At 37.8% G+C, this 23988-nt stretch overlaps 1 protein-coding gene across 4 annotated transcripts in view; it reads right to left on the bottom strand.

The window, feature by feature from the left end:
• Positions 1-23988, bottom strand: part of LOC127977038 (breast cancer anti-estrogen resistance protein 1) — an 82482-nt gene that overhangs the window by 35468 nt on the left and 23026 nt on the right. For 2 of the 4 annotated variants that reach the window (XM_052581689.1, XM_052581690.1), the window contains exons 2-3: positions 15649-15693; positions 14730-14810 (exon numbers count right to left, since the gene is read on the bottom strand). The exons of 1 other annotated variant lie outside the window; for it this stretch is intronic. In XM_052581689.1, coding sequence (XP_052437649.1) covers positions 14730-14810; positions 15649-15693 — 126 coding nt within the window. Of the gene's footprint in view, positions 1-2749; positions 3072-14729; positions 14811-15648; positions 15694-23988 lie in introns of those variants that run through there. One more of the 4 variants, XM_052581691.1, reaches the window with a different exon arrangement.

The raw sequence follows: 23988 nt of genomic DNA, 5'->3' as shown, positions 1-23988 counted from the left end.
GATAAACGTGAGTGTAACAAGGACACAGGGAATTTTCATAAGGACTGCAGTGTGTGCTATAAACACTCTTTCCTCTTCAGCGAAGGACCTTCATCACTGCATAAACATGTCTAGAATCCTGCTGACCCCAGATAATAAATCCAAAAATGACAGGCTTCAATCGAACTTGATGATTCCTTTCAAGTGCAGAGCGTCACTGCGACCTCAATCAGTCATTCCTCAAGTTCAAAAACAGCGACGAGGGCCATAAACTCAAGGAGGCCTGAGATACAAAGACAGGAAGAGGAGCTCTCAGATGGAATGTGCACGACTGCAAACAATGTAAGACATAGCTATTGAAAACATGACAATCATTACATTATCTGCTCTTACAATTGTATTGGAAACCCTTGATGTTGTCTCTTTGAAATAAGCTTCTATAGGTTATTTCTCATGCTTTGTTACAAAGCTCAGAGGAGAGACACAGATTCACTTTAAACTCGGGCAGCTAAACAATATCTGCCACCCGTGTTCAATGAGATGAAGGACAGGGTTGTTAAAAGGCCCATAGGAAACAAAGATCACAAATTAATTATCTTAAATTTCTCACTAATATCTCTCAGACAGATATAAGGTTAACCCTTCTGGGAAAACAAAAAGCCTTAAACTTACATGAACTCCTTGCTGGTCTTTGTTGATCCCAAATAGGTGGCTGTAGATTGGTTTTGGCCACATTTCTGGCTAAACACCAACTTTAACCAGATAATACCAGCCTAAACCAGCTCAGACCAGCAAGCAATCTTAGGCTGGTTTAATTGGATCTTTTTCAGAATGTAGAAAAAAAACTCTCCTTAAGCTTGAAAACTTTCTCCTGAGGAAAAAGAAATGATCAAATCTATGCTCACATTTGTATTAAATTCTTCCTTGTTTAAATTATTATTCAGATTATATAGCTTTATATGAAAGAAGCTGTCTTGGCTATTTCAAAAGACATTTAAGAGAATGATCTGAAACATGAAATGAACCAGTTTTTCAAAGCTATGAAAAAGCAATGTCTAAAGAATCAGATTTTCTTCAGTGGAGACAATGGCCGTACCATTTATGTTATTTAAAAGACAATATTTTAGATTTGATCTAACAAACTGGCTCTTACAGAGTTAAACAGTGCAACTGGAAACCATTAATTCATTTAATGCTAATACATGGTTTGCAACACATTGCATAACATTAATATAAATACAAAGCCTCCTGTTTTGGAGGAGCCCTTTTCACTTCTTTTTAAAATATTAATATAAAACGTTCTATTGATCAAAGGTCACACCTGCCGACCTTTTTTGTTCTTAAAACTTGAATTACTTTTGGACCACAATGAGTGATGTTACCAAAAGGATTGAGTTTGGTCTCAGATCAGCGCAACTTTGACACAGTTTGACGCTGACATCCATGTGTGCATGATTATGGGGAGAATGAGGATGAGGAGCAGCTCCTGTCCATCAGACCCCCCAGGAGAGTGTGGGGGGGTTCAGGTCAGCGATGGGGAATTCCTCTCTCCTAAACACAAGAGCTGGAGGGTGAGTCAGGATTGAGTCAGAGAGGCGATGCGGGGGGAGATGGACTCAGGTTACTCAGCTGTCTTCTAAAGCAGGGGTCTTTCTCTTATTTAAAGATACCTAGCACAACATGACTCAACATTCTTAACTTAGCAACTGATTCAGCCTGGTTACCTCAACTCGAGAGTGATCTCAATAAGTCAACAGCCCTCTCACAAGTGTACACAACTCACCTTCTTCATCAAGGACCATAAACATACGCTCGTTTCAACAGACTATAAAACTGACGAATTTACAACACAAAAACAAAATTGGAAAAGAAAAGGAAATGCCTTCAAATTGGAAAACAATATAAATAAAATTCATACTCTTCATACTCCAAACTTTTTAAAAGCCCAGTCATCATCTGCTTCAATACACATTCTGATATTCAGTGCACTAATAATTGACCATAACCATTTCAAAGTCCATTTCTATGGCCGGGGAATATCCCAGTCTCTGCAGGGGGTGAATCTCAGCGTCCAGATTATTCACAGGCGGAAATACAGTACAGCTCAACTCTCACATCCAAATACCAAAGCGTTGTGTCATTCCTAAACTCTTTCAAGCTGAACGAGCGCCAGTGCTTTCAAACAATGGCAAGGAACGGATGCTTGGGCCCGTCACTTCACGCTGTTCTTCTCTCCTTCTCTTTTTTCTCTCTCCCTCCTTCTTTCCCCTGCTCCTTTCCATAAAACCTTAATCTTTCAGCTTTCTCCTGAGTCAGCAGAGAAGCTCACAGCGGCAGGGCTCCTTTTCCTTCCACCCCCCCCCCCCCCCCCCTCGTTATGCCTTCTTTCTCACACTCTCTACTAAGCTTTCAAAACTCACTGCTCCTTAAGAAAATGCCATTTTTAAAAACCTCCGACTACGCAGATATATTCCGCTGGCTTCTGTGTCAAGTGTTACAGCAATCATTATTGCCTCTTTTATTAAGCCTCTAGTCTACTTGTTGTGATTTGTTGCTGTCATAAACACCTTAAAATAATAAATGTTAAAAAAAAGTCAAGTAGAAGAACTAAGAAACCCAAGAAGGAAACATGCTATACAGTATGTGTCTCATTTTTCTTCATTTCACTAAGAGTAAACTTCTCCATCCACTCCAGATATACTACCCGAGGGCATTTAGCATAACCAACTTAAAGCGTTCACACCACAATGAGAACAGCAAACACACTCACCAGATAATTCATTTTCAGCCCCGCTGTGTGAGTCTCTGGGACTCCAGGCAGGACTTAACTGCCTGAGATTTGACCCCCGATGAAAACTCCCTCGGACCGTCCAGCTCTTTGTCAAATCTCTCCACGTCTCCGTCGGGCAGAAAGTAAGGGCAGCTTCTAACGCATACTCCAATTCCGTGATGTCAGGAGGCAAGAATGAGACTGTCCCATATACTTCTCTCTCTTGAACGCGCTTGCTCTCTCTGCGTCCGTCCTGTGCTCTTTCTCTCCCTCCCTCTCCGGGCAAAAGGAGGAGGGAAGAATGCACAGGGTAATCTGACACCCTCCCAGTTCCTTCTTGATCCTGACATTCCCTCTCCATGCTGCCGATTGGCTGAGGACTCTGTTCTTATGTTAATAAGCTTACCCTCTTCCTCCCCCTGCCTGTGAGGAATGTTTAGTGAACCTCTCTGTAGACCTGAGAGAGACACAGACGCTGTCCCCCTCACACACAAACACACAGCTTTGTCTAGACCCTTTCCTTTAGCCTCAAACTTTCTGTCTTCCCTCTGCTGCTGATTTTTTGTTTGTTTTTTTCTGCTAAAAGTAAAAAGTCCCCTCACACAAACCTTTTTCTTTTCTTCGACAGGAGACAAACAATCCAAACCCTACTGACATTTGCAGTGTATTAAAACGTTAACCTCTTTTTTCAGCATGTGTCTGACCTGAATTTTAAAAGTACTATCGATTAAGAAAAGGGTAGAGATGGGAAGACTTTTTATGGATCCTGAGGGGAATTATTGTATCGCTGTTATTAATTTGTCTATTTCAAATGACATTAATTTAGTCATTTATGCAGTACAAACTATCATGGACACTTAAGCAAATAAATCAGGCTATATTTCACAAAATAAACAAAAACAAAGCTTGCTTTTTAACCCAGACATTAAAAATTAAAAAAATTAGGGGACATAAAATGCAATAAAATAAAAAGCAATTAAACTAAACAAAATGATTGAAATCATAAATATGTAGGCATCACATATATATATATATTTTTTTTTTTTGAAAGACATTTGAATAATGATTGTTAGATATGTAAACTAAGCTAATCCGTTCATGTTTGCTTTTGACTTCACAATTCACCAGGAAGACGAATTTCAAAGCATGACATCATTCTTCGACTCTCCCGTGAGGGAGTGACCAGGTCAGGGGGTCAAACTGGGATCCACATTTAAATCAATGTGGTAAATAGACAAAAGCTGCAGGTCCTAATGGACTGTCTCCTGCGATTAACAGATAAAGAAATCCAGTCCTCAGATGAGTGTGAGGCATAAATTAACTTACAATTCCTATCTAAAAGCTGGAATGTAAGAGAGGTTACTGAAGAGAGGTACGCTGTCCTCAAACTGACACGACACTGTCGTATGTGCTGGTGCTGAGGTCAGGAGAGAGGTCAGTCAGGTAGGAGACAGCAGGCCTCCAGCATTCCAGAACCTGATCTGACCTGCCACAGGTCATTTTAAGCTGAAGCCAATTTTGTAATATCACTTGTTGATAGATGGTTTGATATGACCTCGCAGAGAAAACATAGTACAAGTTACCATTTCAATTTGGTTATATGATTTAAAGTGTGTATTAAAATTTTTTTATTTGTCTCAATCCACTCACTAGTTCTATAGTGAAGTGATATTTCCTTTATTTCATCCTAAACTTTATGACTTTCTTTCATCTGTGGAACATAAAAGAAGGTATTTTGTAAAATTTCTCAATGTTTTATGGTCTAGGAGTTCAACAAGAAAAATGTCATACAGGTTTGGAACGTTATCAGTATATGATGAAATTATTTACATTTTTGGGTTAACTATTCTTCAAGTCCACTAGCCAGGGAATGAGATATTATTGGGGGGGGGGGGGGTATCCAATAATCCAATAATTTTCTAAATCATTCCAGTACACTTTCCATTTCTAGAATGTAATTATGAACTAAAAAAAAAAAGAAAGAATAATTATGGAAACTTCCATAAGATAAGATGCATACAGTACATATATAAGATAATATAACAACAAAATTATATACAGTACATTTAAATAAGATAAAGCTTTTTTTTATTCTTTAAAGGGACAGTTCGCCTAAAACAAATCTCAAATACTATTGTTTCATGTTCCAAACCCATATGACTTTCTTTCTTCTGAGGAACAGTACTGGACCCCAATGACTAAAATAGAGATATTATTACATTTTTTGCAATGCTTCATTATATTTTCTTATGTCTTAATGTGATAACGTACACTACCATTTTAATGTTTTTTTTAAATCTCTTATTTCACCATGTAGGCATTCATTTGATATAATAATGTAAAAACAGTAATTTGGGGAAATATTATTACAATTTAAAATGAAGGATTTATAATTTATTTCTGTGATGGAAAAGCTGATTTTTCAGTAGTTATTATTTCAGTCATCAGTATAACATTATAAATATCTTTAGTGTCACTTTTGATCAATTTCATGCATCCTATATTTGAATAAACATATTACTTAAAAAAGTCTGACAGACCCCAACATTTGTAAACTGGATTGCATTTACATGATCGGTCTTGCTTAATAATGTAAAAAATGCATTATGTGTTGCAGCGATGATATACATAAATATCTGTGACTTTAATACTTGAATTGTAATCAGTCTCCAATTGTTTAGTGGTTAAAACCGTTTCCAGCACTCAAATTATAGAAAAGCAGAGTGGGAATTAAGAGACAGCCCTCAATACCTGAGCGACTACAATCCCCTGAAGCCCATGAATGTGGGGCCATGAATTACACGGCACGACTGGTGTCAAATCGGCAAGATTCTCTCTAATTGAAAGTGCCGTAGGAATTTAAAGCCCTTATCTTCACGCAGCGACTGTCTTCTCAGGCCACCAGGTGCCATGTCTGGTCTCCATGACAATTGAGCGGCACTTCATCTCGCACTACGGGGTGGCTGCTACACAAGATGGATTTCGATGGTCGAGACAACGTTCTCTCTTTCTAATATGCTCTGGGACGTTTGTTATTTATTTCCGTCAGCTAAGCCTGAGTGACATCAGAGCTGTCGTTGAAATTAGCAAGTGTGCGTGGATTTTGTCACCACTGAGATTAGGCTATCACATCAGACATCATTTCAATTAGCGCCCCGCCCCCACTCGCTCTTCAGTTAATAACCCCTCTTCTGTCAGCACCCACTAATCACAATCCTGTTATATATCAGAAAGAGGCGGGTGTTGGGCAATGCTCGTCTGGAGGTGAGAGGTCTAACTACATGTCACAAAGCACTAGAAAGGTGAAAATGAGACAATCTTTGCTGTTAAACAGACCGCTGTACCCTCTCGTGAAATTGTTCTGTATAAAATATTCAGTGACTAGATTATGTGTGACGTCTGCTGTACCTTAGCCTCTGTTGGAGAGTACTCATGGCTCAGTGAGTGTGGAACAGTAGGTTCATTGTGTCTGAGCGGCCCGGGCTCGGTTTGGTCAGGCTGTCACACCTACGCACAATGTTGTTTAGCTGGCAGCGTTTCGGCCATGGAGTTGCGAACTTGCGACCGCTGCCCAGTGACCTCTGTAACCCCCCGCATGCCACGCGTCATGAGATTCAGGGCAATCTGACAAGAAAGCCTCAGCCAAGTCGCATCGGACCCGGCCACCCCAGAACAGACCAAGCATTTAGGGCTACAGATGTGGGTCAGATAGTGTGAATATGGAAATCCCATTTCCCTCTGAATCAAGGTAATGTTTCTATTTTTTTCTTTTCTCTAACTCTCTGAACCGTTCCAAGAAGTGAAACATCTCCGTTAGGATTTCTCTACATCAGTCCTTTGAATTCCAGAGGAATCTGCTGGAATATTCTGGTAGGAAGCTGAACTTAAATATATATCTCAGAACAACAGGATGATTTATTTAAGACAGCCAAGCTTTAAGAATGAGAAGAAATTCAAACACTAAGTGCTTTCTTATACATATTTTGTAATTGTGTATAAATAGGAAATTATATAACATAAAAGTATAACATTTAAATGTTCCTTGTTGGGTATTTAATACAATAATAATACAAATGCGTGTTATTTCCACATTGATTTGTTCCTTTTACTGATGATACAAATTTATGTCTTTTCTAACTAACAAACTTACTGATTTTAAAAGAACACTGTTTTAATTAGAAAAATTAAGGTATTTTGTTTTAAAGTATTTAAGTAAAATTCTGTAAAGGCTTTGATTAGTTTCAAATGATTGATAATATCAATAAAAGTCTGATAAATGTATGTCATTGAAAGAATACACATGTACAAATTACACTAAATAGTAAAGTCATTTTAAATTATTTTAATAAAAAAAATAAAAAAATTTAGAAAATTAGATATATATTTTGAGACAGTCAAGATAGTTATTGTTTAGAGTTATTGAGAGTTATTATTATTTTTAAATTTTTTTAAATATTAACTTTAAGTGTGAGGGTTAGATGATGGCAAAGGTAGTAAAAAAGTTTAGATATATATATATATATAAAAGTATGTAAATACTGACAAAAATCTAATATTGTCCGATAACTGACACTGATATTGTCAGATTCTGTTATATTGTGCAACCACAATTTAATAGATTTATTTTCCTTGAACTCCTATGAATGCCGTAAAACATCTTTGTGCTAAAAGCATGTTTAAAACAGTTTACAAACGTAGGAAGTTAAAAACAGGATGTTTTCTTCTCCAAAAGTTCAAAAGTGTCACGTTCTCTAATTAACAAGCGTTGCTTCCCTACTCCAATATTTTGAACCCACCAGTATCATGACATGACCACAATATCGCAGTAACATTTGAACTGTCCAAATTGATACGAGAGACCTTTTAAGTACATCTGAGCTCATCTTTATGGCATGTTGTGATGAATGCTTTCAAAAGTCTGACTAAAATAAGTCCCAAGTTCGCTGTCAAAGTCAAAAGAAACATTCGAGGCATTTCCTGTGTCTGAATGAGGGCTGTATTTGGAGCTTAATTCAAGAATTACTAATGCAGCTCCCGAAAACAACAGCAGCGGCAGCAGCATCCTGCCCATGATGCACTGCTCTAGTCTCTGCTGTGAGAAAAAACAATGCACATCCTTGTATTGAGACATCCGGCCCCCCAGCCAACAGCAATATTCAAGCAGCTTTGAAGGACAAAGGAATAAAGAGTTCCTTTCTTTGTTGGGACTGTCAGGCCCACTGCGCAGTCTGTCACCGAGGCCTTTCAACTACTTATGACGAAGAGAGAGAAAATCCTCAGCCACACACTCACATGAAAGCACACACACACACTTGCTTAAATGTACAGGTCTAAATAAACACAAAAACATGTGCTACACAAAACAGGACAATCATTTGTCCTACATGACACTGCAGCCGATGCCGTGACCAGCAGACAGGCAGCTTTCCAAAACCCTCTCTGGAGTGTTTGTGGTCTTCCCTTATCCACAAATGGAGGATAAGTGTCTGTATCTGTACAGAACAGGAAAAAACAAGACCTAGCTCCAACGAAAATCAACCCCAGTCTACATCACAGCCCTATTTTACCCACTTAACACACAACATGAGAAACAGGGCTGATCAGTCCAAACCGAAATTTAATTTCCATAGATAATTATATTTGTTTATTTTCAGATTTGGGTTCTCATTATTTGTCCTCTTATCAGTCATGGTAATACTTTAAGATGATTAAAAACCACAAAGTGAATCAGTCTTCCTCTCTTTTAATCTAAAGTTGTAAGGATGAGACTTGCAGCATGTGCGAAGCAAGCAAAAGTATCACACACACACTGAGAACAACACCAGCACTCGGCGACTTGCTCACTTTTCTCATCCTCACTGCAATAAAAAGATTAGCATTAATGTGGCAGGAAGTAAATGGCATTATGTAGAGTTGAGCATAATCAGGGAGCACTGGGGATATTACTATTCCTCACAATCTGTGTGTGTGTGTGTGTGTGTGTGTGTGTGTGTTTGCTTCGCACAGTCTCAATAAAGCAGAAAGCCTTCCAACCAGCACCTCCTCCTTTATTCTCCCAACACACACACATATAAAAGGAGGGGAAAGATGAAGGAGAGCAATAAATGAAACTGAGCATCCCGCTGGTTAATTAGATAGTGCTGATTTGATTTTTCATTTCAATCTGTTTTTTTTTCTTTCTTTTTTTTTATACTCTCTGGTTTCTGGATCCCATTGTAAAGTAAAGCGCTCCCTCAACAGGGCTTTATTATTATGATTGTTAACATTTACAATATTGTTACAGCAACAAAATACATATAATTATATAAAGAGATAAAGAGAATTAAGGGGAAAGAGGACAAGGTTAGTCAAATAAAAGAAAATGTTAATGATTTTTAAAAATTAAATTGGTAACACTTTAGAATAGTTAACACCTATTAGTAGCTTATTAGCATCCATATTACTTGATTATTAGCCATGTGTTAGTGCTAATTAAGAACATATTAATGCCTTATTCTACATCCCTAATCTTACCCAATACCTAAACCTAACAACTAACTATTAATAAGCAGCAAATTAAGAATTTATTGAGAGTTTTTGCCGTAGTTAATAGTTAACAAGTGTTACCTATTCTAACGTGTTACCATAAAATTAAATAAAACTTAAATTAACTACATAAAAATGTATAATAATATTAAAAAGTAAATAAAGAAATAAAATACATAAAATTAGCTATAAATAAAATAAAATATAAACAAAACATAAAAAATATAATCACCCAATAAAACAATAATCACTCGACATGCTGAAACATTACTAACTGTGCTTTCCTTTCCCAGAACAACTTTTTTTCTTATTATTTATTTCTTAGTGTGGGAAGGTCTGGAAATGATTTTTGGAAATATGACTTGTGCTCATCTCTGATGTTTTGATATTTTTCCTATTTTAGGAGAATGCATTTCTGGTTTGATTCAAATAATCATTCTTTTTTCTAAAAAAATAAAAATAAAACCTAAATGAGAACATATCTTTGGCTTCTGTATTTTTTACATAAAGCTAACAGACTAACACTGTCTGAACTCTTACAATTTTATGACTATTATATTATTTATGAATCAGTTTACCTTTGAGACAATTCCCTAAGGACGTTTTTGTCAGATTTAACTTACTTCACTTGATCAGCTCACACACACTGATCCATGAATATAGTGAGAACAGCACCTAGCGAGTGACAAACATCTTAACCAACTATGAAAAAGAGAGACCCATCAGATATTCAAGACACAGACATTCAAACACACACACCGGGAGACACCAAAGAACTTCGAACAATCCTACAAATCTCCTTCAGACGGACACAGACGCAGCATTAGCCGGCCTCCCCTCCCCCTGCAGGAATGCAGGAATGTGAGGCTAAACCTAGCAGAACGCCACTCTCTCCGACCATCACTTCCAGGAAGGGGACCGTTTTCCCATGGGCTGGGTTTGCCCAAGTAGCCATTCTGTTTGAACCCCACCTCATCCATATAACCCAAGGGTCTCCACAACAACAGCTTTAATTATGCTCCTCCCGCCAAACGATCTGTCTGGAGAATTGTGAGGTAATACTCTTCCCAGACATTAACGGTGTTATTACGCTCTCTTACAAATAGCTTCACTGTCTGAAAGGTTAATTACGAATCGCTGCAATTTCCCACTTTCAGAAATGTGCTTCCAACAATAAAAAGCGCAGTTGTAATCAGAAAGCGGCAGCTGTTTGAAGCTATCTGTGGGGAATGAGAAACGTTTGATATAAACTCAATTGCCTGATACACTGTTTCATTCGTTTATTTTCTAGTCTACTGCGTTTCACTGCACGTGCTGTGTGTGTGTGTGTGTGTGGCCTTGCATAGCCAAGATTTTACTCTCTGCCCTTGAAAATGAACAAGTCGGTGTGAGAAACGGAGTCTCTGGGTCCCAGGTGTCTGGGTAAGGCAATAAGCGGAGGTCTTGGGGAAGTGTTGAGATAAGACCACCACAGCCAGAGCTGACAGGCCATCAGTAACTGCCATCTAATGTAATCTCATTGCCAGTCTCTCCACCATCCGACTCCTGTCTAATTTCATCTGATTAGTCTTCATGCCACTCTTTACTGTCAAATATAGATTTTCAATGATACACTGCAGTGTACTAGGGAGATTTGATGTTTGCCAAAAAGTAATTAAATAAAATGTGATGCTTTTTATAGTACAGTACATTTTTGTAAGATTGTAAATACTCTATCACACAAAGAATGACTTTAAGTTTGAATAAATAAAGCTGTTGAGATACTTGTGATGGAGGTAATGATAACACTGATAATACTTCCTGTTATGAGGGTTTATGCACTCCAGTTATTAGCAGTTAACAATATACCTACTAGAAATGACAGAAAAAATGTTATGCTATAAAATGACATTATTTCTGTTTCATGTAATGGAGGGAGTATGTTATGCTTGACGAACCTTACCAAGCTTAAAACAAAAGTAAATTATGAATGCTTTGAACTTGGCTCTGAATACATAAATAATGTCACTTCATTTAAAATGACAGTTAATTTTTACTTTGTTGAAAACATCAGAAAATAATATATTTTTAAATTAAAACAAATGTGTGTGTGCGTGTGTGATTATTAAGTAAAAAGTGCATAGTAACACAGCTGATCAAAAATTTAATTTATTCCTGTGATGGCAAAGCTGAATTATCCTTCAAAAATCATTCTAATTTGATTTCTTTTTAAGGTTCTTTTTTATTTGAAATAGAAATCTTTTTAAAATTGTAACTGTCTTTATTGTCAATTTGGAACAATTTAATGCATCCTTGCTGAATAAAATAACAATTTCTTTCAAAACAAATATTACTGACCCCAAAAATTTTGAACACTTCTTTAAATATTGTGGACAAAAATGGAAGTCCTTTAATGGAATGACTCTTGTTCAAATGGATCCTCAAAGGATGGCTTGACATGCTGAAACAACTGATGGCGGCGTGAAACCATGCAGCAAATAACTAATAATGAAAATAGCTTGACATGAAGGGGGAGAGGTCAGAGTTCAGTTATGAGGTCTGAAATGCAGTCTCTGGTTTCTTTCAGCTCCAAGTTCTGCCGTCGCTTTCATTCCATACACTGCCACATTCTCTCAACTCTTAGGCCCTGTTTACACTAGTGCGTTTTCATTTTAAAATGGCGTTTAAAAACAACAACATCCGTCTACACTGGCGTTTTCACTTCATTATCTATGGGTACAACAATGAGCATGTTGTTATTGTTTACATGATTGTCAAGGATACACAGAGAGAATGTGGGCATCCACGCCATCGTTTACATCGAAACGCAACCCTAGAGTTTAAAACTAAAACGGGGTCTGCAGCATTTTCAAAAGTCTCAGTTTTCGAGGGTCGAAAACACCAGAGTAGTGTAAACGACAGGCGCAACCGTAGCAAAAGCTATGCATTTTAAAATGAAAACACACTAGTGTGAACGAGGCTTCAGATCCACAGCCTACATTATAGCTTTTGAGTGCCATACTGAAAAAAGCTACATTACTATCAAGTATTTAATAGGCCACGTACACACTGCAAGTTTCAGGAGTGACAACCGCATTTAAATGTGGGAGTGAGTCCCATAAATTATCGTTCAGCATGTGTACGGAAAAGCAGTCACTCTTGCATTTGTAACCATAGTGCCATGCCCTCATACTTACAAGCATGTTTAGGCATTTTGTTTCGTCTTAACTCATAAAGATCTGTTTTGGATATGAGATATATATATTAGTGTTTTTCGTGCTTGTCCTTGTTTAACGTTTTTTTTTTTTTCTATGAAAATCTGGCACTGACACTTTACTGCAGGGCTCGTGAGCGCAACTAGCCCCGAGTCAAAATGTGCTTAGGTTAAGATTTCTTTCACTGTTATTTTCTTGCATCTCAAATACAGACGAAGACACTTTTCTAAATCCACGCTTAAATACGACATTAACAACTAGTTGTCAAGTTCAGTTCCATACACACTGCATAGAATTTCTGTAAATGCAGATGTCAGTACCTGTATTTTTCGGGAGTTAATGTGGTTGTCACTCCCTTATTTCAGTGAATTGTGTGTGTACAGAATGTGATTAAGAAAAACCTATAGTGGTCATTTATCTGAGAGCATCATCCAAAGCCACTATAGAAATGGGCAACAACAACCACAGTGTTCTGAACTTCAAGGGAACAATGGTAACTCATGGATCACCCATTTTGCAGAGCTCCAACCTTTTTGTTATCAACCGTTACACCACACCACCACATAACAGTAAGGAAACACTGATGAGGCTCCAGCTAGAACAGAGAGTCATGCATGAGAGCATGCACCATCAGACAGCAGCATCATGTAATACATGGACAGTTATATCAGTCCTGCTGCAGTGCAGTGGCGCTTATAGAGTTCAGACAGGTCCGATGAAATTATTAACTCCACTGACCTACAGATAAACATCACATTGATCTGTGTGAGTGACCGGAGAGCGGGGATTGGCCGTGTGGATGTCTCTCCACCACAGCATATAATCTAACACACCTCATTTAGCCCACTGGAGGACAGGGCAAACGCTCATGGAGACGGACAGATTTTCTGAGACACCGTGATGTCTGGGTCCCAAGGTTTGTGGTATTGTCAGTGGGTTAGGGCAATGCCAGGGTCGGCTGTTCTGACCTCTCCTTCCAGGAACCACTGGGGGCACATTCAGTACCCCGACTGAAGTACAGTGCAGTGTGGTGTCACTGACCTCTCCGCACGCTGGTGAAATACAACACTCATTTATCAATGGGTCTGGAACGCAGCTGAGAAATTAGAGGGGGACAGTGGGTGACGGGGAAAAGCCAAATATCCCCCAAATACCAGGCATTTAACAGCCCAGCAAGCAATTTTGCATAGGAGAAAGAAAACTGTTGGATGACAGAGTTCTCTCTTGTTCTCTGTTGATGGCATCGTTGAGCAGAGGGGTCAAAGGTCACAAAGCACTCTCCAGCATGAAAAAGTCGACTCAGTGACAGCATATCAGACACATCCATTCTCAAATGTTTCACAACCATTTCTGTCTTATGTATCGCGATAGCCCCATCAGTAAGCTCAAATACCCCTTTATCTTATCTTTATTTTTTAACAATAATGATTTTTTTCATTTTTAAATGTTGTGTGTCATGCACACAAATGTACAAACTTTGCATTAATTTAACACATCTTATTTATCTAAAGAGGAACTAAACATAATTACACAGTTGTATTTTTGTGAGTATATTTTATATGTTTACATATACAATATATTTCACAGATTTTAAGTGACGTGGCATACAGCCAAGTTTTATATGTACATAAAAAATAATAATTTGAATTAATTTATACACAAGAACGTACATCCTAGGTACATGTACCGATTGTTGTAAATCACTCCAAAACGAGTGTGGGTATGTCTGTGTGTAGATTAAATGGCCTTTATTAGCAGATCAGTATCTGTGCTACTCTGTGATGCTCTATGTGCCATTAACGCCTCTTAGAGATCATCTCGGAGACCCATCAATTCCTGATAGGCTCCTATTCTAATGCTGCCTGGAGAGCTGGAAATAAAGGCCTGACCAGCAGCTAATAGCTCATTAAAGACCCACTGAGCTGGTGTTTAGATAAATAGAGAGGGGAAAACAAACACGTAATTCAGCTTAGTACCAAAGCATGCATATGCACATAAACACACACTCTGCTCTCCAATTTAGTACTGTTATGCCTCGGTTTGACCTTGAGAGGTGCCTGTAATGCCTAAAAAGGCCAAATAAACACATTTTGTACCATTTTCATGCCCTGTTTAGACATGAGATCAGGCTGTGATGAGCAGCGATCATGCAGACATGATTGCTGGGAGTGTTGGTAATGAGAGTTATGTGTGACATGCCAAAACTGTGCTTTCAGCATCCAGCAGAAGGCGCCACTGCTGCCTTGACGGTCACTCCTTACCAGCGTCTCTGTAGGAAGTAGGTGCTGCTCTAGAAGAGTTCCAGATCCTGCAGATGAGGGGTTTAACGCTCTAGATGCTATCTATCAGCGAGACAGAGATAAATGACTGCACTGATCTGGGGAACAAGGGCATTATAATGTGCCGGTAAATTTTGACATGACTTTTAGGTACACAAGGTCACACAAACTAATCCTTCATATTCATGCATCTCATTCCAAACCTTGTGTTGAAAATAAAGACTTGCATACTTCATGACTACAGTTTCACGAAACACTGTGCATGACGAAATCAAACAAGAAAATTAGGGTAGTCTAACATATAGAACTATTGATTCTTAGTCATTTAAAATCTTCCAATACAAATACAGTACATATAAAAAAAAAAAAATGTGTGTATAATATACACACAAATGCACACACACACATATATGTTACCAGCTGCAGACAGTGCAAGAGCACATGAAAGCTTTATGGAGACTGAAGATCTGTTTAAGCATTGAAGAATGCCCTGCTGATGGGAATCTAATTCTGGTTTCATTTAGAGAGGGAGTTTCCTCACAGCCAGGGCCTCGATTAGAGAGGTAACGGGCCGTAAACAGAGAGAGAATGAAAACCGGAGAGAGAAAGGGATGGGAAATTAAGAGAAATCAGCTGGAAAGAAGAGAGTTCGGAAAGGAGAGAAAGATCAGAAGATGTCACTGGTGGTTAATTGTCAAGTATCTACATACATCAATATAAAAACAGAACCGTCATGCTCCATACTCCAAGAGACTCCACTGCAAACAAATGCAAACAGATCACAGCAGCCATGTGCAACCAGCAGCTGTTCGATCCATCTTACGATCAGTCGTGCAATCGGTTATCATCTCTCTCTCTCTCTCTCTCTCTCTGTCTATCCTGCACTCCATGCTGCACCTACCTCAGCTGGAGCCCCCTGCAGACAGTCAAACATTTTACAGAACACCTGGAAGGGGAAGGGGGGGAGATGAGACGTGCGCTCAGACAAACAACACATCAGCCTTAATATGACAGCGCTACAGAACAACAGACTTTATCACAGGCTCAAGATAACCATGTAGTTTGGGGGTGTAGCTCACAATATTTAGCTATGAGAGGCTATGCTACAGTATGTGCACACATTTTATTTACAATATAGCATAGCCTTAAGTGCCATGTTATTTCTAAAGTGTTATTAAATAATTGAAATGTTAATTAAATTGTAGTGCAATATAATGGCATAAAAGCCTTTAGAATATGCTAAGTACATCAGAATGTTTCAGAGCTGGTTTCAGACATACCTTTAAGGCACCGTCACATCTAATGATCTAGAACAAATCCAATGCTTCAGACATAATCGACCAAACACAGAACTATTTGACTGCATTCTTTAAAGACAGCATGAAATAGAAATTCACCCTCATTCATCCATGCACACTTGCAACAAATACATACATTTTCATTGTAATGCAATGTAATGGCATATAAGCACCTTCTTTTATGGAGTAAATATCAAATGTTTTGAGGTAAGAACAGCACAAATAGATTTTTGCCCAGTAAAATTCTTATGCAGGCATTTTGGTAGAAACGAAGTGACACAAACATTGGATTCAGATGTGCCAGCTATTGGTATTTAATTACCGGTATGTGACCCTGGTCCACAAAGCCATCATTTATACATCATTTATCAAATCTGCACTCTGATAAAAAAAAAATACAAATAAAGAAAATCACCTTTAATGTTGTCCAAAGGAAGTCCTTAGCAATGCATTACTAATCAAAAATTGAATGAAAGTTTGTATATATTTACAGTAGGAAATGTACAAAATATCTTCATGTAACACGATCTTTACTTAATATCCTATTGATTTTGGGCATAAAAGAAAAATGTATAATTTTGACCCATATAATGTATTGTTAGCTATAGTTTTGTGGTCCAATTTATATTTTATCACAACTGAATCTTTGCATCCAGGATTGAAACTATACATTTTAAAATACGAAATGAAGCACCGATTTACAGTATTATGAATATAAAAGGTTAATTGTACTAAACCTTTTGCATGGCCCTAATTCTACTAAAGTAGGTGAATGAATATGTGGCATGTGATTCTGTAAATCTTAGAAGGCAGCTTAAATCAAATCATCTGCTGTGGTGTAATAATGAGGATGCTCTAATGAGGAAACTACATTCATATGCAAATATATTCAGCGTGTGTCCACGTACGCATGCGAGTGTGCGCTCTGAGGCTTCCCAGCTGCCGTGGCTCATTCCTGACCTGTTGGCTCCTGTTCTATCTCACTGGAGACACGCTTCATTCAGTGTAATAATAATTACTGTCCACACTTTTTTTGTCTGGTGTTACGTGGAATATACAGTTCTGCATGAAACATACACCCCATAGCGATATGTAGTCATAGATGCAAGTATGCTGCTCAGGGTGTTTCCTCTGCTTTCCATGTTTTCATGCCTGCATCGAGTACGCATCTCTGATTGGGGTCACCGTGGAAACAGGGCGACGGTACAATGCAGCTCATGCCTGCACAGGTAAAACATGTGATGCGGCTTTGATAAATTAACCTGTTGTTGACACAGCTACACATTCTTTCTCTCGCTCGTTCTCTTTGCTCGATAACTTGAAACAGTGTAACCACAGACAGAGATCAAGTTCATTTTAAGTTTGCCAATTTACAGAATATATATATATATATATATATATATATATATATATATATATATATATATATATATATATATATATATATATATATATATATATAAACAGGCCAAAATATTAACTGAAAACATCAACAGAAACTGTTACTGCCAAAACTAATATGAGTAAAAAGGATAGTTCACCCAAAAATGATAAATTCTGTCATTAACTACTCACCCTCATGTCGTTCCAAACCTGTAAGACCTTTGTTCACCCTTGGGACGTATTTTCGATTAAATCCAAGAGCTTTCTGACCCTGCACAGACAGCAACACAACTACCATATTCAAGCCTCAGAAAGGTAGGAAAACATTGTTAAAATATTCCTTGTTAAATCAATGGTTCAGCCTTAATTTTCTAAAGCTACGGGAATAGTTTTTGTGCACACAGAAAACAAAAATAATGATTTTCTTCAACAAACTCTTCTCTTCAATGTCAGTCTTTGATAAGAGTTCATGACAGTACCACAACATCTTTATATTCCTTTCTCTATGTCAAAATGCTGGCTCCTGCATTTTAGATTTCATCAAAAAAAAAATAATAATAATAATTTGAGTTCCGAAGATGAACAAAGGTCTTATGGGTTTGGAACGACATAAAGATGAGTAATTATTTAATGAGAAAATTTTGGGGTGAACTATCCCTTTAAAAAAGGTTCAAATATTCCTGCAAACTATGATAAAATAAGACTTACATATATAAAAATGATGTGTACCTTGGGGAACAAAAGTATAAAATTGTACATGCTGAAGAAAACCTACGATGAACAGGTGCCATTTGAGCTTTATCCCGAGGCGTTTGACCATAATGGCCACTGTAGAGAAGAACTGGTGTTCTGCACTTACTGAATCTGCAACATTTTACATCTACTTCCCCCTGCCCTGCCAGAGGCCTACACGCACAAGAGTCCAACATGTCCAACATCAAAAGCACACAAATACCACGCTGAGCCTGTACAGCTGGTGATGTCATCAGCCTTAGGCCACGCTCACGCATCATCAGCTCCCAGTCAGGCTCCATCCAGCTACGAGAGAGAACCCCATCACTGGAGACCATGAGAGGGAAAAGACAAGATAGGACTGAGGAAGGGATAAGAAAGACAGATAATGGCTTGAGGACAAATTAGAGTGACATTTTACAATCTTTCTTATCATATGTATACTCTCACCAGCAGTAACATAGTGTCCCGCTTCTGATGAATAGAAGTTAGATCACACATGATAGTCTAAGAATGAGGAACGATAAAAAAAATTTAAAAAAAATAAAAGCAACATATGGCATTCCAGTGAAGTAGTCATTTTTATACATCCATACATTTCTAGAAAACATTTACTAGCATTGGCATTTTCGTTTGATGTTGAAATGTTTCAACTAATGGACGTTGGAAATTTAACGTGTCAATATTCCACATCCAAATTTGACTGGAACACAGCCTAACTGCTATATTCTGTGAAATTCCTGCACATACTGTACACCCCACATTGACACTGGCCTAGGGGTCAGGCTGTGTTTCTATGGTTACGAGCCCCAGAGGACAGCGCAGGAGTAGAGGAGAGTAGCAGTGAAGGGAGTAGAGACAGATCGGACTTGTCCAGTTCTTCTGATAAGAGACTCGGAACAGCTCGTTCCACATTCTCCTACTACCATCCATCAGCTCGGGTCACACAACGCTGATCCTGCACGCGTTCTCACCTCTGACCCTGCTCATCACTCATGCTAACACAGCGTTTATCTGTGCCACACACACACACACACACACACACACAGGCAGATCTGAAACACTGCTCTCCTGAAACACATTCACCCGGACGCCTCTTCCCAAGCTTTTCATTTTCAGATGATAATGCTTTAAAGCACTTTATCAGGCTGCAGAGCTGATGGAAGAGGCCCCAGAGAGGAATGCTGTTCTTTGTGGGGGAATAAATGTCTGATCACACTGCCAAAATCAGGTTGGTAAACATGTCTACTCAGCAGCACATGCTGCCCCTCCCCACATATACTGTACATTTCAGCCCACTCCAATTAACATCCACAAGAAGAAAGGGGGAAAAAGAGACTGAAGAAATGGAGTAAGTGGATAGAGGGATGGCAGACATAGACTGATGATTCATAAGAGGGCAAACTGGGAAAAAGGTGTGGGTGGTATATTAAAAAATAAAGTGTCTTATGCACATAAAAGCAGATTTTTACAGAATAGTACAAAAAGAGTAAATTTGCAAAATACTATTACAATTTACACTAACCACACAATTATAAATAAATATATTATAAAATATAATTTGTCTTTATTGTCACATGATCATTCAGAATCATTCTATCATGATAATTAGGTGCTTAAGAAAAATTTTATATTGTGATCAATGCTTTAAATAGTTGTGCTGCTTAATATTTCTGCAGAAACCAATACTTTTTTTTAGGATTATTTGATAAATGTATAAAATTTGACAAAAAAAAAAGAAAAAAAGAAAAAAAGAATTATTTTCTTTCAATCTACAAATCAATCTTGCTAGATCCAAACATTTGAACAGCAGTGGAATATTACAAAACATATTTGATATAAAATGAAGCAATAATGTCAAAATATCATCAATTCAATCATTAGCTTACATTTAAAAATATTATATTAAACGTTAAAATATTTAGAAAAAAAACATTGTAAAAAAAACATATTCAATATATATATATATATATATATATATATATATATATATATATAATTTTTTTATTAGCCTACAAAAAATTCTAATGCATTGCAGTCCTTTAATTTATAATATTTGGCATGTTTGTGTGCTGCTGTGCATCTCTGTGTTTAATAAGCAGCGTGTACGCACGTTGCGGACCCGCCGATATTAACACACTCTTTAAATAACAAAGAAAAAACATTGCGCCAGACTTTAGACCAGGTTTGAGTTGGTCTATGGCGCAGTGTAAATGTGCCAGCAATGCACCTGAATGTGCCAGCAATGCACCTGAACAAACCTTTTTAGACCAGCATGTCCATGGGCGCACAAATGAGCGCAAATGCATTTGCTAATTAAACGACATGGCGCTGGACGTGAAAATGCGACAGTGCCAGACTCAAACTAGCAAACACACTTGCGCTGCACCTTGAATCGCATTGCACCAGGTGTATGATAGGGCCCTTGATCATTAAAAGTGTGAAAATATCAATATGTTATTTTAATCGCCCAGCCCTCACAAAAGTACATTATACAGTGGTTTCCATACAGTTGATAGGATTACTGCTGGATTCTGAAATGTTGATGTCTTATCAATAACACAGAGGTCAGAAATCTGTCTGCTCTAGTCTGATTGTGGCACTTCCTGTGAGCCTGTGGCTGTGGGGCAGTGAGTTCTTCTGAGTGGATCTGGGGAATAGAGAACAGCACCATGAGCCAGTATGTCTGTGTGTTGTCAGATGTGCTGCCTATACACAAATACACACACACACACACACAGATTGAGAGAGAGATAGAGAGAGAGTCTTCTCTCCAGGACATGGAGACTGACAGCTTAGACACTGTCCAGCTATTTGTTCCACTAACTCGCAGACAAGCTCTCCCAGTGGGCAAAAGCAGCTTGAATAACAATACATTTGACTATAAGATCCGCACAAATTCACAAAAACAAGTCGACAGAGGAAATGACAAAATACACAGACATACATGAAAACAAATATACCAATAGTACTTTTGACATATACACGTTTCTTCAATTATGTACCTGAAATTTTTTAAAACATTATTTAATTCTAATTTGGAAACATACAACACTGTCAATGAAATTAGCCTCATCAAGAGGCTAATTTTTCTACACTTATAGGTAAGTTTAAATCACAGTGCACCAAGACACAAGCAGACATACACACGTTTGTCTGTGGTGCACACACACACACGCACACACATCAGCTGGAATGAACGTCACTGTGCATGTTGGAAACAGTGAAAAAACGAAAAGAGAAGGAACAGTGTTTCCTCTGAGAAAAGACAAGCTTTTTATACCCTCTCGGAAGTGGAGTAGGCTAATTAGAAAAGCAGGCCTACTTAAATCATATTAATAACAACCATGCTACCTCACTCAGAGAATGAGCGAGAATGTGTGAGATCCACATCCTAACCCTTTAAACGCCCCAGCTCAAAATAATATACAGAGTCTCCTACTAATGCTCTAATCGAGGATGATCAGGAGATATACAGGAGGATTAACAGCGTTTGCTAAGACAAGCATTATAATTATTCAAGTTCATGCTAACCCTTGGAATTAAACTTCAGGGCATATCTCATCCCACACTGTTTGTGCTACACATTACTTATATCTTAAATTGCTTGACGTGTTGTGCAGATGTATGCAATTAATTTTCCAAGCGATCTGACTTACAGAACAGAGCTCATCTAGCACACATAAAAAATGGAACTTGGACTTATAATAAAGCAAGGAACAACACAAGATTCGGAGCCGGGTGTTTTTGGACATTTTGGGACATTTTCTGATCAGTGTCCTATAAAACATTAAGAATACCCTAGAAATCACAAATCATCTCACTGGAAGTCATTCAAAATACCAACCAAAATACTACCAATGACACAGAAATACTGTAAAAATCTAGTTTTAAATCCTACTGAATAATCCTTCAGCGGCCATAACATACTGGCTTAGTCAGACACCAGATGCCCAGCTCAAAGTTCAAATATATTCATTACTACATGTATTTTATCATGTTGCCTGCATCCACAGAGGGGTCACACTTCCTGTTTTAAACCAAACTAGGTTTTCTTAAAAGGACAGTTCACTCATTTCAAACCTATAAGACTTTTTCCCCTGTGGAACCTAAAAGAGGATTGAATTATTTCTATACAATGAAAGTAAACTGGGTCCAATGTTGTTTCAATCTGAATCCTTAGCTACATTTACATGCATCGATATTTGAGTGTTTATATTTAGATTGATGGTTTAACTGGACAAATCCTTCATATAAACACCTCAATCGATCCAATAGAGCTTATCTGAATGAAATTTCTTTTGGGCTGAAGGATTGGTCTAGATGTTAAATCCAATTAACAGGAAATAATTTAGCATGTAAATGCTTGAATCTAACTATTTTCTCAGGCAGATTTAAAAATACCTTGCACACTTGCAGGGTTGTTTATATGTGTTTTATGCCCAATGAACCTGTGTGTTTATTTACGTCTCATGTCTCACAAACTAGTCAGTGGATGATACTTAATATTTACTAAATACTTAATATTTACTAAATATTTGCTAAACTCTCTAAGATGAATGTCAGCTATTATTTAGTATTATTCAGCAGTTTTATCACTTACTCAGGAGTACATCACCCTTCTCCATCCCCAGCTCCTCCTTTCTTCACATTTAGGACTTGGCTTTCTGATATTCCTCATTTTCCTGAATCAGACTCCTTTTATCTTGAATAATGTTGTTACATCAAAGCGCCATTAAGAACATTAATGATATCTGCTACATTTTGTATGTGCTGAAGTTTGGTTCTGAAAACATGTTAAGCATCATACTGAAATGTTTAGGATTCATTTTAAACAGAACTTTAAGAACCTGAAACTCGACTGGATTTTGATTTTGATTGATGAAAATTAGTGCATCATCAAATATTAATAATAGAAATTAGAATATTAATATAAGAAATTAATATAAGAGAAATTCATATGAGAAGAAATTAATATGCTAAATGTATAATAGTTTGGAACAGCATGAACATGACGGATTTATGGCAGAATGTTTTTTGGGTGAACTATCCCTTTAACTAAATGAAGCAGTGTGTGTATTTTTGGAATGACGACATCACTTATGGAATTGTGGTAAGACTGATTTAGACTGTTAATATGACTGCCAATCATCTCTCATACAGCTGATGGAGAGCAGCGTGTGTTGAGGTACAAAGTGAGTGAGTGCAAGGGAAGGGGGTGGGTTATTACTGAGAGTGTGAGACTAGCAGCAATTTGAAGGTCACCTCCAGTCAGTTTAAAGACAGACCAAGCCTCCATCCATCACTTCAAATGGCTATGGACACTTCACTGATGCATGAGAGAGAGGGATGCACTCAAACAGACAGATAAAAATCTTTCCCATGATCCCAAACACAAACCTAGACAAGAAGTTTATTTTCTGTGCCTGTTATTTTGCAGCCAAGTGCTTGTATCCTTGTTTCAATCAGCTCTTGGACATAAAGCAAATGGTTGGACACAGCTTCCATCACATGCTAGCAGCAGCTTATTGCGTGCAAATCCCTTCCTCATCACGCCAAGCACTTTCCGAATGTAATACCTGTAACATGACAAATCCGTGGTTGCACAACTTCCGAGTCAGCAACTATGGAAACAGAAACTGAGACTCGGGGGACACGACTTCATTAGGATTCCACTCACCTACGAAAGTACCCCATCCAGACTCCTATCGGCCAATCACGTCACGCTGCAAGGCTCAACTACACACTCCCCTTGAGCGATTACAAGCATCATTTACACACAATGACGTATCACCTAATCTTGAATTTCATGCGTGTATTTTATTTAT

The sequence above is a fragment of the Carassius gibelio genome, chromosome B18 (assembly GCF_023724105.1).
Source record: "Carassius gibelio isolate Cgi1373 ecotype wild population from Czech Republic chromosome B18, carGib1.2-hapl.c, whole genome shotgun sequence".
Taxonomy (NCBI): Eukaryota; Metazoa; Chordata; class Actinopteri; order Cypriniformes; family Cyprinidae; genus Carassius; species Carassius gibelio.
This window is presented reverse-complemented; position numbering and strand designations above follow the sequence as displayed.